Genomic DNA, 16,430 nt, shown 5'->3' with positions numbered 1-16,430 from the left:
TTAAAGGTGAGTGCTTGTCCTTGCATGGCATAAATGGTCCTCCTGGTGAAGAACTGGTAAAATTCTAATTCCCATAATGGTCTAAGTAAAAACTGGTATGAAGCAGTACAGGTGAGGAGATAGCTCTGATGCCTCACAGCCCTGGCAGACTGAGGTTCAAATCTCAGGCAGAAAACTGTGTGGAGCACAAATATTCTCCTAGTATGCTACCATGGGTATTTTAGTTTTCCTTCCATCGTCCAAATACAGTATTAGCTGGTTAGGGTAACTGGCTGTTCTAAACTGGCCCGTGTGGGTGGGTGAGTGTGCATGTGTCTTGCACTGGACTGGCTAACTTGGATACTGAATTTTGTGCAGTGCTACTGTTGAGGCCACAAACCTGATGTAAATTAACCAGGTTTCCTAAAGTGAAGACAGACTGATAAAGCACATATTGTTCTGTTGTACTGTGTATCAACACATTCACCCATTTTACATAGTCACTTTCTCCTCACAGGTGGCGCAGTGGTAGTGCTGCTGCCTTCACTTTCCGGGTCCTCCCTTTGAGTAGTGAGAAAAGCGCTATATAAATGTAAAGAATTATTATTAAGAATTATTTGGTAAAGATTATCAATCCAAGTTTTTAAACTCTGGCTACTCACAGTCAAAAGTCATCTAAGGCTTTTCGGTTTCTTCATGAATAACTTATTACTTATTAAGATGCCGAAAATAACCACCTTCTACTGAAAGGGAAAAGAAAAAGTAATCTGTTCTAAAGGAACCCTTACATTACGTCATCAGCCTTCAAAATAGAAAAGAGACAGTGTTAAACAAGGACAGGTATCGCATTTTTTGCTTTCTAGCATCTTGCTTAAAAGATTATGTGAGCAACAAAGCAGAGATTTACATTTCTTAACCTTTCAATATAAACTGATCTCCATCAAAATCATTCATGTAGCCGCATAAAGCAAGATGCTCCCTCCGTGTAAGCCTCCCATTCAGGTAACATTTACTAATCCCTACTTATAGCAGAATTGAACAAACTGCTACACACAGTCCGTTATTAGCTACACCAGTAGGGTCTTTTGAATAATACTATCACACTGTGAAATTGTGATGGTCTTGGAAGAAAAACATATTAAAATAATGAACAAGTCCATCAGATATCAATAAATCACAGCAAGAAGTCTTGTTCTGTTATCACTTTGTGTCACTGCACAATTATGAGTCATGGGAAGTAAGTTGCTGAAGTGGCTCCTTCATGGTTTCCTTTCACGATCCAAAGTATAAAAGTGAATACATAAACACATTTAGGCTCAGCAAAGTACTGTAAGGTGCTGGTATTTGTTATGTTTGGCTTCTGTGCACACTTGAACCTTAGCTATCATGATGAGCATCTCTTCTTACTCTTTTCTTTTTGCTGTGGCATTGCTTTCCAAGTCCTTCATAGCTTCGGAGACAACAGCCAAACTAGAAGAATCTAGGCCTCTCCATGATAGTAAAGGTATAAGTAACACAATTGTAAAAAGAGATGTTTCTGACAAGTCCACACATATGCTTTCATCAAATCACTATCCTTTCATAGAAGGCACCATATGGAATGGAGAGGAAGGTGACTCAAAAATCATCATTACGGTAAGAGATCTACTTTAAATTTAGATGTACTCTATAAGCCAAATCTCGCAACAGTTTTTTTTTTTTTTTACATTCTTAAAAAGTATCAGCTCTTTTTAATAAAATATTGTTTAATATTTTGGTCTTGAACTACAATGTTAAAATGATTGTATAAAACTGCATTCCCCAATTCTTTGCATGCATTTGATTACTGTGTATAAGCTGAGTTTTATTAAAAAATGACATTATTCTGATAAAAAATAATTTGAAATTTTATGAACACTGCAAAGACCATAGTAAAACTGAGTCAATACTTTGACATACCAATAGGAACTCAATGAAATTTATGCTGATAAAAGTTTACTAATAAAAATAATTAAAAAAAAAGGAACATAATCATTATTACCTAATAATAATAATAGCCCACAACAGACTAATTCATCAGATTACAATAAAAGAATTTTAAGGTCAGGATATTACATTTATGCACCTCCATCCTTGTCGGTAAGTATCTTTATGAAATTTTAACAGACAGATTGAGAGTGATTGGGGTGAGATGATCAAAGAAGATCTTAATAGCTTTATGTTTCTCTCTGAAAGACTAGCCAATAAAAGGTGTCATTTTGCTTGGCTTTTCTCTCTGAAAGAATGAAACTTTTTTAAAAATGCCACACACCACTCTTTTATGCTGTCTCGTGGCCATAACACAGAGATCCCCACACCAAAATTTGAACTTGATGGATAGATCAAAAGGACTTTCAGTAATGACCCTGTAGAAGGCAGTTATTGCTTCATGTGACACCCTGAAATTCTCTCACTGTCTTAGACAGAACAATCTTCTAGTCCTGTTTCTTGATTATAAAAGATGTGAAATCTCCCATGCTGCCGAAAATAACGTGTTCGCAACTGGAAATTCTCGACTATCTCTACAATCTGAGCACTAATTGTTTTCATATTTTTGATATCTATATTGGTGAAAGTTTTTTAATTTTTCAGATGCTTCCGTTTCTTTCAAGGTTAAAGTCAAAATATAACGAAAGGAGCAAATTTACAGTCGGCTATCACAACTGTAAATGTAAAAGAAAAAGACATTATATTTTACCCTCCATTCAGTTCAATTCAAGCTACCGTTATAAAACACACTTCAGCTTAAGTCTATACACTAATTATTAACACAAATCATAACATTGAACACCAAACAACAAGCAAATAGAAGAATTACAGATCCATCTTTGTCCTAACCTGCTTATTCAATTGAAGGAGCATTATGCATAAGTTGGCATACACCCAGGAACAGCGAGTCAATTTATAATAATGCATTTAAACACCCACACTAAGCCCTCTTACACCTGGGGGGTATTTTTCGTACGTCGCTTAAATCATCTGAGATCAGGTGCCTCATCTTGGATAAGTTAATGCCGGTGAAACTCATCCAGATAAGTCGGTTTTTCAAACGCAGCCGTGTATTAGATTAGTCTAGCTGGATCTAATCATGCAAGATGAATGCGCGTGCCCGCGCTGAGTGAAAAGCCCATATATATATATATATATATATATATATATATATATATATATATATATATATATATATATATATATTATACACACATATATAGAGTCTAGAAAACATGATCAGCAAGTCTTTGATAGGCTGTAACAAAATGACGAAAGAACGGGCGCATTTTTTTTTTCACACGCGCGGCGCAAGACCTTTTATTCGAAGGACATGAAGAATTTCAAGATTTAATATGCACAAGGGGTAACACTGCAAAAGCAGCCCAGACAAGAAAAGACGGCTGGCAAAAAGTGGCCGACAAATTAAACGCTAAGTAGTGTGCATTATACTTACTGAAAGCAGCGTTTCATTTCCTATGTGTCAGATTAATTATTATTTAATATGTCATAATTCCAGATCAAACGTGAGCACAAGAAGAACATGGGAACAGGTTAAAGTGAAGTACAAGAATATACTTAAAACTGGTAAATATTGGTATATAACTATTTAAAGAATTGTTGACATAAATAATCATATATAATATAAAAAACATTAATTTTAAAGCTAATAAGAAGGCAAACAAGCAAAAAACAGGTGGAGGTCCACGCGGTCCAGACCTAACCCCTGCAGAAGAGTTGGCTCTGCAGCAAAATGCCCATCGCCCTGTTTCTGAAGGCATTCCAGGGGGAAGCTCCTCCTCAGAACCAGTGGCAGGATGCAGTGGTCACTTCATTTCAGGTAAAGGATGGTCATTGCATACAGTATATTTGTCCTCCATGTGTGCCATAGGTATGTTCCATATAGCCCTCTTTTTTGTTGGGTCAGTTGCAGGGAATATCATATCCCTTGAACCTGTGTCTGACCAACGAGATATTGACGAAGGTCAAATATTTGATGAAGACACTGTGTCTGATTATCAGGAGGAGAGGTACATTTTCCAAATAATGTTTGATCAAATTCCACTCTGATCAGTCCCATGTGCCCCAATCACATTTGGAAATCCTGGTAATGAGAATGTTAGGCTGATTGAGATTCTTCATGGAACTGTGGGTGTTTTAGCCTGTGTATTACCTACCTGCAATGGCATGAAACGCCTCTTTTATTGTCTGCACACACAGGTGTCCAGGAAACACTATGAAAACCCGAAGGAAATATTTCAGAGCCAAACAGACTTTACGAATTGCCTGGCAAACTTCACTTTTAGTTAGATTTTCCGCATCGCCTACAGTATATAAAAAAGTGCCGCTTGAAAAAAACCTCAAAGCAATGCATACTGTCTGTGTGGTTGTGAGAGCCCAACTTCACCGAGTTTGACTTCGAATATAAGGTGCTAATAAATCTTTGAGGTACAATATTTCCCCTCAGCTAAAGCGTTATCTTTCGAAAAGAATTTCCTCCAGGAGCAATAAAGGATCTTGCCGATCGCACAAAACCCTCTCTATATGAAATTCTCTTCGTATAATTTGTGCACCAATATCAATTGGTCGCTCATTCATGAACGGCGAAGCCATGACTGGATGACTTCCACGCACCGTCACCGATTACGTGTGTAAACTAATCCTTGTTTACGTAGAACAAACCTGCTCCGAGCAGGTTTGAGGATTAGGATGTGTTGCTATGACAACACTTCCAGCAAGAGTTTCGAAAAACCGACAGATCCAGGATCAGGCCAAATCGTCAACAATTACATCCGGCTAAATGACTAATCCGCGTACGAAAAATACCCCCCTGTTCATTTACTTAATGTGCACATCTTTAGGATGTGGGTAAAAAACCTATTCAGACAGAGGATAGAGATATGAAAATTTAACAGCAACAGTGATTAGAGTGGGATTCAAAGTGCTAGGAATCACCCACCAATTTGTTTTATTTACAAGCTAAATAAAATAATAAACACCATTGGCGCTAACTCTATATGACCCTCCAAGTGGATAAGAAGATAGAAAAAAAAAATAGATGAATGAACAGGTAACAAAATCTACTTACACCATATAACACAGTTTTATATGTACATATTTACACATTGTAAAATTAACAATTCTTCTGTGAACAGAGCTCTTATGCAAGTTTGGATTGCCAGTATAAGTTCTTAACATTTTGCTGTCACTCGTGCAAAAACTGAAAGCTGAAAACATCTTGTATAGAGAGGCAGCAAGTCCCTGAAATAAAGATCTTTGCTAGGGTCTATTCTTAGAAACAAACACTTTTTTTTTGTTGTTCAATACATAATCCTTAAAGCATAAAATTCCAAATTTGAGGATGAATGAGAGGATGGGTAGTACTTTATTTGTCCCCAGGGGAAAATTTGACTTTTGACAGAACTGGAAGAAGGATGTGGGTGAGAGAACAGGTAAAAGACATAGGAAAACATATGCAATTGACTAATCCTTTAATGTGCCACCTTTCCTTATAAGTATATTTTATGCATCTATTTAATTATATATAAACAGATAAATTAAAAAAAAAAATATATATATATACACACACACACACACACAAATATACATTCACAGAGTATATAAATACATATGTAAATTCACATGTACACATATTTTAAAAGCAATTGTTAATTTATTTTAAAGTGAACTTTCATTTAGCAGTTCAGCATCCTGTACAATAATTTGAAATATACAAAGTGATTAAACATACAGTTAAAATCTTAAATATCAATATATGAATTTCGTGAATCTACTTTATCTACTATACGGTTGCTGTCACAGCTTGAGAAATAACATAGGTACAAATCTAGCACAGGATACCAACTCACCTAGGGCATTCTCCTGTAGACATTTACTCATTCTGGCATCTTCATTCACTAATCAACTTGTATGCACAGCCTTAGGACATGGTAGAGATGCAAAGTAGAATGAAAATGAGAAAAGACATACTGGTAAGTATTTGTCAGAATTGTTACTTTTAAAAGTTAGATCAGTTATATTTTGTCAGTGACAGATTTTTAATATTGTATTCATTTTTAGGATTTTGACCCCAGAAGCACAAGCAAAAGATTTCAGAGCAACAAGAAACCTCTTGGGCAGACGCTGTCAGTTGAAGTGCCTGTCAAACATCTTCCACTTTTTACCATAAGAGACACAGAAGGCAAAGTACACACTTATGACACGGAAGAGCGTCGGGATTCTGGAGATGAAGAGAATCCAGCTAAAACGTCAGTAGACAGAAGAGATTTTGATAGTAAGTAAAATATTTTATAAGTTTATATCCCAAAAGAAAAGAAAAAATCAGAATACATAAAATGCAATAAGGCATCATTAGCAATAATAATATTTTCAAAAGTTGACATTTACAGGTACAAAGCCTCTCTTATTCTAACATTAGTGTAAACCAAAATATGTTTTAAGTAAAAATGAAAAGATATAAACCAACTGTAGGTTTTCAAGAAACATATCAAGTGCATCTTAGATTAAAACAAAAGTAACCAACCTTTATTAAGCAGGCTCCAGCCACACTACGACATTGTAATGGACAAAACAGAATTGGAAAATATATATGTTCAAGATCTGTTACATTGTTATTACAGAGTCTTGGTGAAATTTATGTAGCAACAACATGTTAAAAGTGCTTATACTATTCTACAAATTATATCCTGTGATGAAGTTAACAAAAATTCTAATTTTTTGTCTTAAGAACATAAGGAGTTTGACAAATGAGAGAAGTTCATTCACTCAGTCAGACTCATTTGATAAAGAATTTCTTGGTAGCACCAGTTAGAAAAAGTTTCCTGAGACTGTTGAACTTCATGGTATTCTTTAACAAGATAAATATTTTTTTATCATGAGGATTAAACAAACCAATCAAATAAAGCAACTACAATGACCACATAGATCAAAAATTGCATCCTACTTCAGAAATAGCTTTTTTATGGAGCTATAAATGCATGGCTCTTTGGATTCAGCAATTAAATGAATGCAGTCACCTCATTAAGAAGCACCCTTATGTCAGAAATGCTGCTGAGACTCATCACGGTCCATTTTTTAATAAATGTACCAGTCCTTATGGTTGGCTGTTATTAAGCAATTTCCATTTTAATGTAATACAAAAAAAATGAAAAAAATTCAAGAAATTCCCATTATAGTTTGTTCAGCACTTTTACAGAATGCAATTTACAAGATCCGGGCCTTTCACAATTGCTTAAATGCATTTTGTACAATTGGAGTGCATACAGGTAAGGTAAGGTGAGACTTGCACACCAGCATTAGGCCACTTTGCCTAAATAAATAATTGTGAAAGCAATGTTGCATTCTCAGAAATGGCAAGGCAAATTTGCCACCTAGTCCTGTGCAAGCAAGGAAATTTGAAAGAGTTCATAAAAGTATAAATGCCTTGATAGCACATGAAGATGTCAATAGTAAAGTATGTTGGTACGAAACACTATAAATCACATATTCATTCATTAAAAGAGAGAAGATAGATTTGCAGATGTGATCTGAAAATGATTACCGATGTAGCTGCACATTAAGATTTTAAGGGAATATTTACAGAGAATAGGAGCAGCATCTCTGAATTAACATCCACTAAGAACTGAATAACAAGATTTGTTTAGAGTAAAAGAGGTTATGAACACACACAAACCTTATAGGTTAAGAATATGAAGACTCTGAAGCTTATGTATCATGAACCTAAAAAGATAAACTGTACTTATGAACCTATTTATATACAGTAGTATCAGCCAACCATAAACTTTTATAGAAAAGAAAGCTCATGAGACAATAGTAGGGGCAAGTTGTTGGTTTTTAGGTAACAACAAGTACCTTCTAAATTGGGACAACAAGGCAATGTAGTTGGTGTACATAAAACAGCAAGGACAGAATAAAAACCTGAAGATACACCCAAAACACTCGAAGGGGATTCTTTATATAATACCAATCAACATGACTAATGTATAATCTTTACTTATATTTTTATCTATTTTTAGTGCTAAGGTGTATGCTGGGAAGAGTCTACAGACCATGCTGGCAGATTTGAAAATCATCGTGGACCCAATCAAGAAAGTTCATAATTTATTCAAGTTTTGCAATGTGTGATTGAACTAAGCAAGTACATGTTTTTATTAAAATAACTTGTGTGTCAATGGAAAAAATGAATAAAATAAATTCAAACAAAATTTGCTTTTACATGATTGACAAATCAATATTTTAAAATCATCCACATAATTGAATTCCTTTAAAGCAGCCTTCCATATCGGGCACTGAACATGCAGGAGTTTCAGTAGTAATATTCTGAAGAGCATCATAGCGAAATCAGTTACATTTCAAACAAACCTTTGAGGAAAAACAAGATAAAAATTTAAACTCTGTTAATTCAAAACATCAAGAGTGATGCAGGAATAATGAAAAAGTAAATATTTACAAGCACAGTGGTTTTCCACCATACTGCTATGCTTAATTAGCAAACAGCAGGTATATAAAAAAAAAAGAAGAAGAAATTGTCGAGTAAATAGAAAGCATTCTATTCCCATAACAGAACCCAAAAAGCTTGTTTTTTCTTCACTTTCAATACATACAAACAGTATCTATTATTAAATGCTCACCAAAATGTAAAAAACAAACACAGAGTCCACAATTCAGAATTAAAAGCAATAATTAAAAAGAAGCCTTGTTTTGTTAAATTCAACTCAATGTATGATGTTACAATCTGAAGAAGTTGGTGAGCTTTCCCTGGCCTGCAATCAACTTTTTCTTGGCTGTGGTCTTGCTGCTTTTCCCTGGTGCTCCTGGTTTGCCGTCAAATTTATTTTGTGGTTTCTCTGATGCCTCTGGTCCCCTGATGGCTTTCTTTTGAGGTGGCTCATTTTCATGACTACAGTTACCGCTTACACTGTTTACATCCACCTGTTTCCTCTTGCAGCTCTTGTTTCCTGGCTGACTGTTACTGTTCCCACTGCCCTTATTCCTCATGTTTCCTCTCTGCTGAGCGTTTCCAGAAATGGGGCCAAAGGCAAGTCTTTTTATTACTAAGCTTTCATTCTCCACAGTAAAGACTCCAGTCTCTAAGAAAAATAATAAAAAAGCTAACTTACAATTTTTGTAAAAACACAGGATTGTTAAAGTATAATGCTGTTAGACACAGATTACTTTGGCATTGTTTAGTCTTTTTCAAATGTTGGGTTACGCATGCTTTGTTCTACTAAACTATACTGAAGGTAACTTTATAAGATCAGTGTGTCTCTATTGCCTTCTCTTCTCAAAGAAATATTACTGGCTGTATGGTGAAAGGCACGCTAGATTAGCTTTAAAAATCAAACACACACCTTTCACTTTCAAGGTCATAAAGCCAACATGTTTAAATAAGCCATAACACTAACTTTTAGTATGCTAACGAAAAAGGATTAAAATACTATGATCAACATGAAATTGGGCGTATGCATCGTACCAAATGTATCGTACACAAAATAAGTGATCATATGAAATAATACTTATTTACAATAAAGGCGATTCATCACCACCTCGAACAATTCTGCTTTGTGATGGTTATATAATTGCATCTGGAGGTCTTGTATTTTTTAAGCTGGATGGATGCAATGTTGAAGTACTATCCATCTCACCTGCAAACATTTAAAGGCTGCTTCCCACCTAAACCAATGCAAATCAAGCTGGATTAAATTTAGATCACCAGAATGTCACTGAGCTCACAAAATATCCAAGCTCTTACTGACAGTATTGATTGATTAATTACTAATTGTAGCTAGGGACTGAGGAAGGAAGCACATTAGACCTAAAATTCTCACAGACCTGGACTATATAACAAAATATGCTTCTCACTTTCAGTCAGTCTTTATAGGCTGACCTAATTTTGTTTGATTGAGGAATGAATACAGAACTATTTTACTCACATTCAAAAATGCCTGGTATAAAAAGGAGCTTTGCTAAGAAATATTTGTGCAGATTTACATTATTAATTCAGTATTTTAATGACATTTACAGTCAGGTCCATTAAAAAGTATTTGGATAGTGACACAATTTTCATAATTTGGGGGACGATGTATAAAAATGGCTGTCATTCCTAAACGGCTCATACAATATTTTTGGTAAACCCCTTAAATTAAAGGTGAAAGTCTACACTTCAATCACATAATGATTATTTGATTTTAAATCCATTGTGATGGTGTACAGAGACAAAATTATAAAAATTGATTCACTGTCCAAATATTTATGGATCTGAATGTATGTACTCGGTCTGAGTTTCTGGTTTCTCCAGGTATTCCAGTCTTAAGCAAATGCACAAAAGTTAATTGGTAACTCAATATTGGCTCAGAATGAGTGAGGTCTGTAAGAGTTTGGTGATTCAGTACCGTGAGCCTATACTTTGAATATCAGTGGAGTGAGTAGCGTATAAAATGGATAGTGTGGAAGGATTAAGAAACAAATAATGGACAGTATTTAAAATGTTGAATTGTAGATTAAAATGACACCTGTTTCTAAAAAGTGTACACTTCCTTTCACAATCTTTTAGACTTTATTACTTAAGAAATGGATATACAGTATATCTAGTCTGTAGAAAAAGGGACAGAAGATAATTACCGGATTAAAATGCTAGAAATCAATGTGGGCAAGTGCTAATATACCTCAAAAAGTCACAATATTAGGAATGCAGAATAAGCTTTAATAAACAAACAGATCAAAACTAGCTTAATTCAGGGAAGACTATCAAGTGAATCTTGCTCATCCTTGATCAAAAGTTAAAATTTAAAGATGTATACAGCATACTACTTTTACCTGTTGAATTTTCATCGACAGAATGCAATGAAACAATTGCAGTTTTCAAAGTGGTAGAATTCTCCGAGTTGTCATTGTATGTGCAAGCAAACTGAGATTTGAGACTATTCATTTTAACCTATAAAACAAAATGTTTTGTTAATGAGGAAAGTCAGGCAAAGCTTGTCTACCAATAAGAGCAAACACTAGGTTAATATCATTCATACATAAATTAAATCAAACAGAGAAATACATAGAGAGATTGTGCTTGGTCTCATTAATTTTCATTAATTTTTCTTCTATTTAACCAGAAATCTATATTGCAATGAAGCCAGCATTCAGCTTGAAATGCTTGCTGTTACTTCATTTTGCACATGAAGTATACACATTTTGGATATTAAGTATTAATGTACTTGATACATTTGATCGTCACTTAGACTTTAAAAAGTCCTATAATAAGTAAAAGTAATGCAATTTGACAAATAGGTAAATACAATGTTTCTTTAAATTATAAACCAAAATTAAAATACCTTTGTATGTAAATTTAACTTAACTATTCGATTCATCAAGTTGTTGCATTAAAATTAACTAGAAGTAGTTTAATATTTCCTCAGCGTTGACCTAGCTCTGAATTAACTGAACTAATCCAACTGCCCCCCTTTACAAATCTGTTACACGTTTGTAATGTTTCAGCTTCTTCTTGTTTGCAAAACTCTCTCAATAAATTAATAGTTTGCATTACTGCCATGCACCCTGTCTGAATGTTGTTCCGCCTTGTGCCCAATGACTGTTGGGACTGTTGTTCTAGCTACCATGTGACATTGCTTTTTATTAGTGGGTGACAAAAAAATGGATGGATAGATTACTTCAATTGATCAATGCACAGTTTCACTAAAAGTGCAGCTTTGCAAACTGAAGCTACACACTATTGTTCTACTTGGAAAGCTAAAAGTAGTTAGTGCTTTCTAATGGTGGATTCAAAAGCTTTGGATTTACCTCAGAAAGAAACAATGGGGTTCTCTCTTTGGGCCCATTCATATCTAAGCATTTTTCTTGCATTTTAGCACTAGACCAGAACACTCCTAAACTGTTTGGAAAGTTATTTGCCATTATTTTCAATGAAATTATTCAAACCTAAGCGTTTTAGCAGGTAGTGGTTTAGAAAAGTCCTGCATGCAGTAATTTTAAGTGTTTTCAGCCAAACGCTTGTTCCAATGAAATCAATAGTAACACTCATAAAACACTGATGGGGGGGGGAAAAAAAAAAAAAAAAAAAAAAAAAAAACGAACAAGAGTGTTTCAAGGTATTTTTTTACAGGAAGTCAATGCATTTTGAAACATTGCATTGGAACTAGAAAGAAAAAAAAATGCTGGTATCACCATGCATTAGTGTGCTTGGGTTGTCTAGTGACAGCTAGTCAAGTGGCGGTCAAGTATGTACATACCTTCCAATCAAGTGACAAGAATTAAAGAAAAGTTTAAGTATACATTAGTTTTAATCATATTAAAATTAAGTACATAGGTTTAAACATATAGGTAAAGTGGTAGCGTAGGGCTGACATGCCATCCTCACAGCGGCAAATGTGAGGGGTCTGCATGTTTTGCTAGTTCATTTCTGGACTGATTAATATTAGTGAGTGGGTTTAACTGAATATTGCTACATATTTTAATACTGAATAGAGTAAATGTGTCAATAAAACCTTTCAATTAAGAAATAATATTTAGTCCTTCATGAACTAAGTAACATTCATCTCCTTTATTCCATCTGTAATTTAAGCCCCATATTTATATGAAAGCAACGTATGTTCAATTCTATTGAGCTTATTACCGCTGAGCATAATTACCCCCTTCCTCACCTGGGGCAGCATGTAAAAACGGTGCATAAGCGCACAAATGCTGCGTACACCATATTCTATGCCTATGTTGAGATGTATAAAAACTAAACTTAATGCCACACACATTTTCACGGTAGCCTCAGACCATATCTTTACAAATTAAAACAATTGATTGTAATCAATCTGTAACAATGTAATGGTGCACAGAATTGCCAAACTATTCCAACTACCATGGCTGCTTTAGCATTGTTAGCAAAATTAGGAGAGAATTCGAATTTAGATATACTGATTTCTTGTCTCATCCTGATGACTGACTTCTAAGTTGATTTAAATTTCCAAGAACAATCCTCTTAGAGCTCTGTGGTGAACTGGGGCCAGCTTTACAAAGGCAGACTTTGAGGAATTACGCTCTACCAGTTCCTTTCCAAGTTCTGCACAACCTTCGAGTTTTTAGCCACAGGAAGTTTTCACTTTGAACCAGCTGACCAACCAGGTATTTACTCAGTTGTCACAGAGATGCGTCATGCTAACTGTAAAGTTATCTGCTTGTCATCCAAATATATAAAATTTCCTTACACTGTGGTTGACAGGCAAACATCAAAGCGCAATTTGCAGCAACGTCCGGTTTTAAAAAAAACGTAATCAGAGCAATCAACTGCATGCACATTGCTTTAAAGGCACCTTCAGAGAATGAATTTGCTTATGTAAATAGAAAGCATTTCCACTCTATTGATGTGAAAATTATCTTTGATGCAAAAATGCTTCTCATTAATGTTGTGGCAATATATACAAGTGTCTTGTCAATAACAGCAGTAGATCACTGCTCAAACTGTGTGAGCCCCAGAATTCCGCTGCTTCCTCCAGTTGTGTTGACACTCTGACCGTGGGCTGCGACTCACCTTTTCACATCGACTTAGAGATCTGATCGCTTCTCTTTTTATTTTGGGAGTTGGGCAGCTTTCAGAATTTGAACTTTTCAGTGCCTCCAAAACGCTGTGCCATTCCAATTTCCTTTTGTTGCTTATACCACTGCTTAAACCACCAAATAGTATGTTTTTCCTTGTCTCCATTTCACTGAGCAGGACCTCCAATTGTCATTCACAGAAATTCTTTTTTTTACACGTGCTTTTACCATTGTCTCATAACAAAACAAAGAACAGAAGGGGCCATTCATAGTGATTTGCATATTCAAGCTGATAAAATTCTTGGAGTCGGGGTGAGGCTGTAGGCTTGTAATGTGTGTTAAAATTCATGTTGATTGGGATTTATAAAACGAAAATGTGTAGAATTTTCCTTATGCACAATTTCATGCATCTGAATCTTTCAGTGTATATGCACATTCCTAGTTTTGTCCATACACCATGCTTTGTTGTGAATTCTATACCTGGCATTATATATGAGGCTAGCAGCTGGCAATTTTTTTTTTTTTTTTTTTTTGTGTGAAATAATTCCATGTTTTTTTCTCATCATATACCACTGCATACATACGTATCAACACCAATGTGTAATCCTGGAAATTCTAAGGATGTTGCCTCCTTCATAGACAATCCATAATTTTCTTCTCAACTCCCTTTGCTGCAGAACAGGGTGAAATTAATATGTGCGATTACAACGCAGACACCACCTGCTCATCACTTCTGTGTTCACATGGAAATGATGCCAATCATATTTTCCCTGCAAAATGCTTCTTTGAAAACATCAGTAAAATTCTTGAAATAAAGCTTAAAAAAAAGCCTGAAAAACACTTGAAAATGCTTGCAAAAAGGCATTAGAAATCTTGAAAAACACTACACAAATGCTGGAATTTTACAATGCTTAAGTATGAATGGTTCCTTGAGGCTGCCAAGAACATTAGCTCTTTTAGAAGAAAGAAGCAGGTAGGACTGGTAGAAGTGTTGAATTTTTTTTTCTATTTTTAGATTATTGCTGTAAATACAGAATGACAGAAAGTGTTGTAATGCCTGATAAAAACAGATAAAAAGACAAAATGTTACAATTTTCACAGATTTCTTTAGACCACAGCATGTGTACCAAAATCTGAAGCACTTTCAAGCTTAATTCAGTTTCTCATTTTATGTACATGTGGAAAGAATTACTAATAATCAACTAATTGTGTGCAAATACTTTTTTGCACCTGTTTTTAATTATCCTTTTAATTCAGGAAATATAAATGAAGATGCATGTACTTTTTCACAAAAGAATAGCAAATATCTGGCTTCTTCTTGTCTTTTGAATATCATTTTTAAAAGAAGTTATTTATTAGCTTTACCTTGGTGAAGACAAAGCATACATTAAATATATCTATTTTATATACACCATATAATTCAAATAAGGTTCAATTTCCTACAACAGACAAAAACTGTAATTGATACTAACTAATAAATGTTCTATCTAGGAAGTTTTTCATCTCGGGAATAAAAATAGACCAATATGAACCAATATGTGATGTCCTGTAAATACTGCTCCTCAAGTACTGCATATAATAACAGTGTAGCCTACTCCTTTGACTCCATTATTGATGTTCTAAGACCATTGGAGGAATATGAGGAAGAGCTATAAAAACACCAATGACTTAGTGTATCAAGAGTTATCAAAACAAGATCACTAAATTGATATAGAGTGTGATGCCTAGCTAGTGGTGGCTGCAGCATAGCATGACTGAAAATGCACATTTTCCCATTACAGTTATCAACTAAATGCAAAAAAGATTAAAACAGTATAATTAGCTATTGGAATCTAAACAATAGCAAACAGGAGAAAAGGCCAAACCTTAAATCAAGAATCCAACCAAAATGATAAGAAACTAACCTTCACATAGTCTGGAAGACACATGGAAGGCAGAGAATGATGGTACTGAACAATATTAATGAGAACAAAGTGTACGGTATTAGAGAGTAAAAAGTAAGATTCAAGAAAGAAAAAAAAACAAAAAAAAAACTTGGAATTGGCATTCTATGACAAGGACATGCCTAGAAGCAGAAAACCAATGAATGAATCTTTGGGATATGGGAGGAAAATATGAGTAATTATAGAAATCTGATGCAAATAGAAGTAGGATATTTAAACTCCATACAAGCAGTGACCGTGCAAATATGGCTCCTTGGAAACACAAGATAGTGGCAAAAAAATATGTGGTACATCTGGATAAGTTTCACCATCTTACTGCATCCTGCAAGCTTGTTATGGACATCAGCAGTTCTTCAACCCAGAAAAGTAATCAGCAGCAGCTATTCAAGTCAGAATGTCTTGCGTATATTTGAGGGGTTGTTGTTTGTTTATATAGGTATCTGCCTACATACATACTGTGGCAGGCGGCTGGCGTCCATGCCCAGCCGGGACGCCCCTACACACTATATTCAGTGGGTGCAGCCCTGGACAATGCAATACCTCCCCCTGGACGCTAGATGGCCACCCCCCTGGGGTAGAGCGGTGCCTCAGGTTCCCACAGGGCTCCCTGGGAATTGGAATTGGGTACAGCCCTGTTGGGTCCCGCAGGCACTGCCAGGGGGTGCCGTGTTTGGGACTCCTGAGCCCGTGTGGGAAGCATATTCATCACACCCGGAAGTGCAGCTGTAACTCGGTAATCAAGCACCTGGAGCACTTCCGGGTGGACTATAAAATGAGCCAGCAACCACCACTCAGTGGCCAGAGTCGCGTGGGAGGAGGACAAAGCTTGCTGAGGAGGAGTGGTGGTGCCTCAATCAACCCCCACAGGAAAACCAGACTGCCTAGCTGGCAAACATCAGCTCAACAAATGGTTTTGGGGGCAGGTGTGAAGGTATTCTGTGCCCTATT

The 16,430-nt window shown here is 35.5% G+C and overlaps 2 protein-coding genes across 2 annotated transcripts in view; one reads left to right on the top strand and one right to left on the bottom strand.

Moving 5' to 3' along the window:
- The first annotated feature begins 1,170 nt into the window (after positions 1–1,170).
- Positions 1,171–8,109, top strand: pmch (pro-melanin-concentrating hormone). The gene is made up of 3 exons (XM_028816525.2): positions 1,171–1,614; positions 6,067–6,280; positions 8,022–8,109. Exons 1-3 carry the CDS (start codon positions 1,366–1,368, stop codon positions 8,069–8,071), a joined length of 513 nt encoding a protein of 170 aa, XP_028672358.1. The 5' UTR covers positions 1,171–1,365; the 3' UTR covers positions 8,072–8,109.
- Positions 8,110–8,339: 230 nt separating this feature from the next.
- parpbp (PARP1 binding protein) overlaps positions 8,340–16,430 on the bottom strand; it is an 80,387-nt gene continuing 72,296 nt past the window's right edge. Inside the window, exons 10-11 of the mRNA XM_028816501.2 lie at positions 10,822–10,939; positions 8,340–9,095 (exon numbers count right to left, since the gene is read on the bottom strand). Of these exons, the coding sequence (XP_028672334.2) occupies positions 8,734–9,095; positions 10,822–10,939 (480 nt within the window). The 3' untranslated portion in view covers positions 8,340–8,733. The remainder of the gene's footprint in view (positions 9,096–10,821; positions 10,940–16,430) is intronic.

This window comes from Erpetoichthys calabaricus, chromosome 1 (assembly GCF_900747795.2).
Source record: "Erpetoichthys calabaricus chromosome 1, fErpCal1.3, whole genome shotgun sequence".
In the NCBI taxonomy this organism is placed as follows: Eukaryota; Metazoa; Chordata; class Cladistia; order Polypteriformes; family Polypteridae; genus Erpetoichthys; species Erpetoichthys calabaricus.
The sequence above is the reverse complement of the archived record's forward strand: the minus strand, read 5'-3'. Positions and strand labels throughout refer to the sequence as shown.

Excerpts from the sequence above, each read along its gene's own strand:
- pmch (XM_028816525.2), top strand. The coding sequence starts at position 1,366 with ATGATGAGCATCTCTTCTTACTCTTTTCTTTTTGCTGTGGCATTGCTT. Across the intron at positions 1,615-6,066 it reads ACTCAAAAATCATCATTACG|GATTTTGACCCCAGAAGCAC; the intron begins GTAAGAGATCTA and ends ATTCATTTTTAG. Across the intron at positions 6,281-8,021 it reads AGACAGAAGAGATTTTGATA|TGCTAAGGTGTATGCTGGGA; the intron begins GTAAGTAAAATA and ends ATCTATTTTTAG.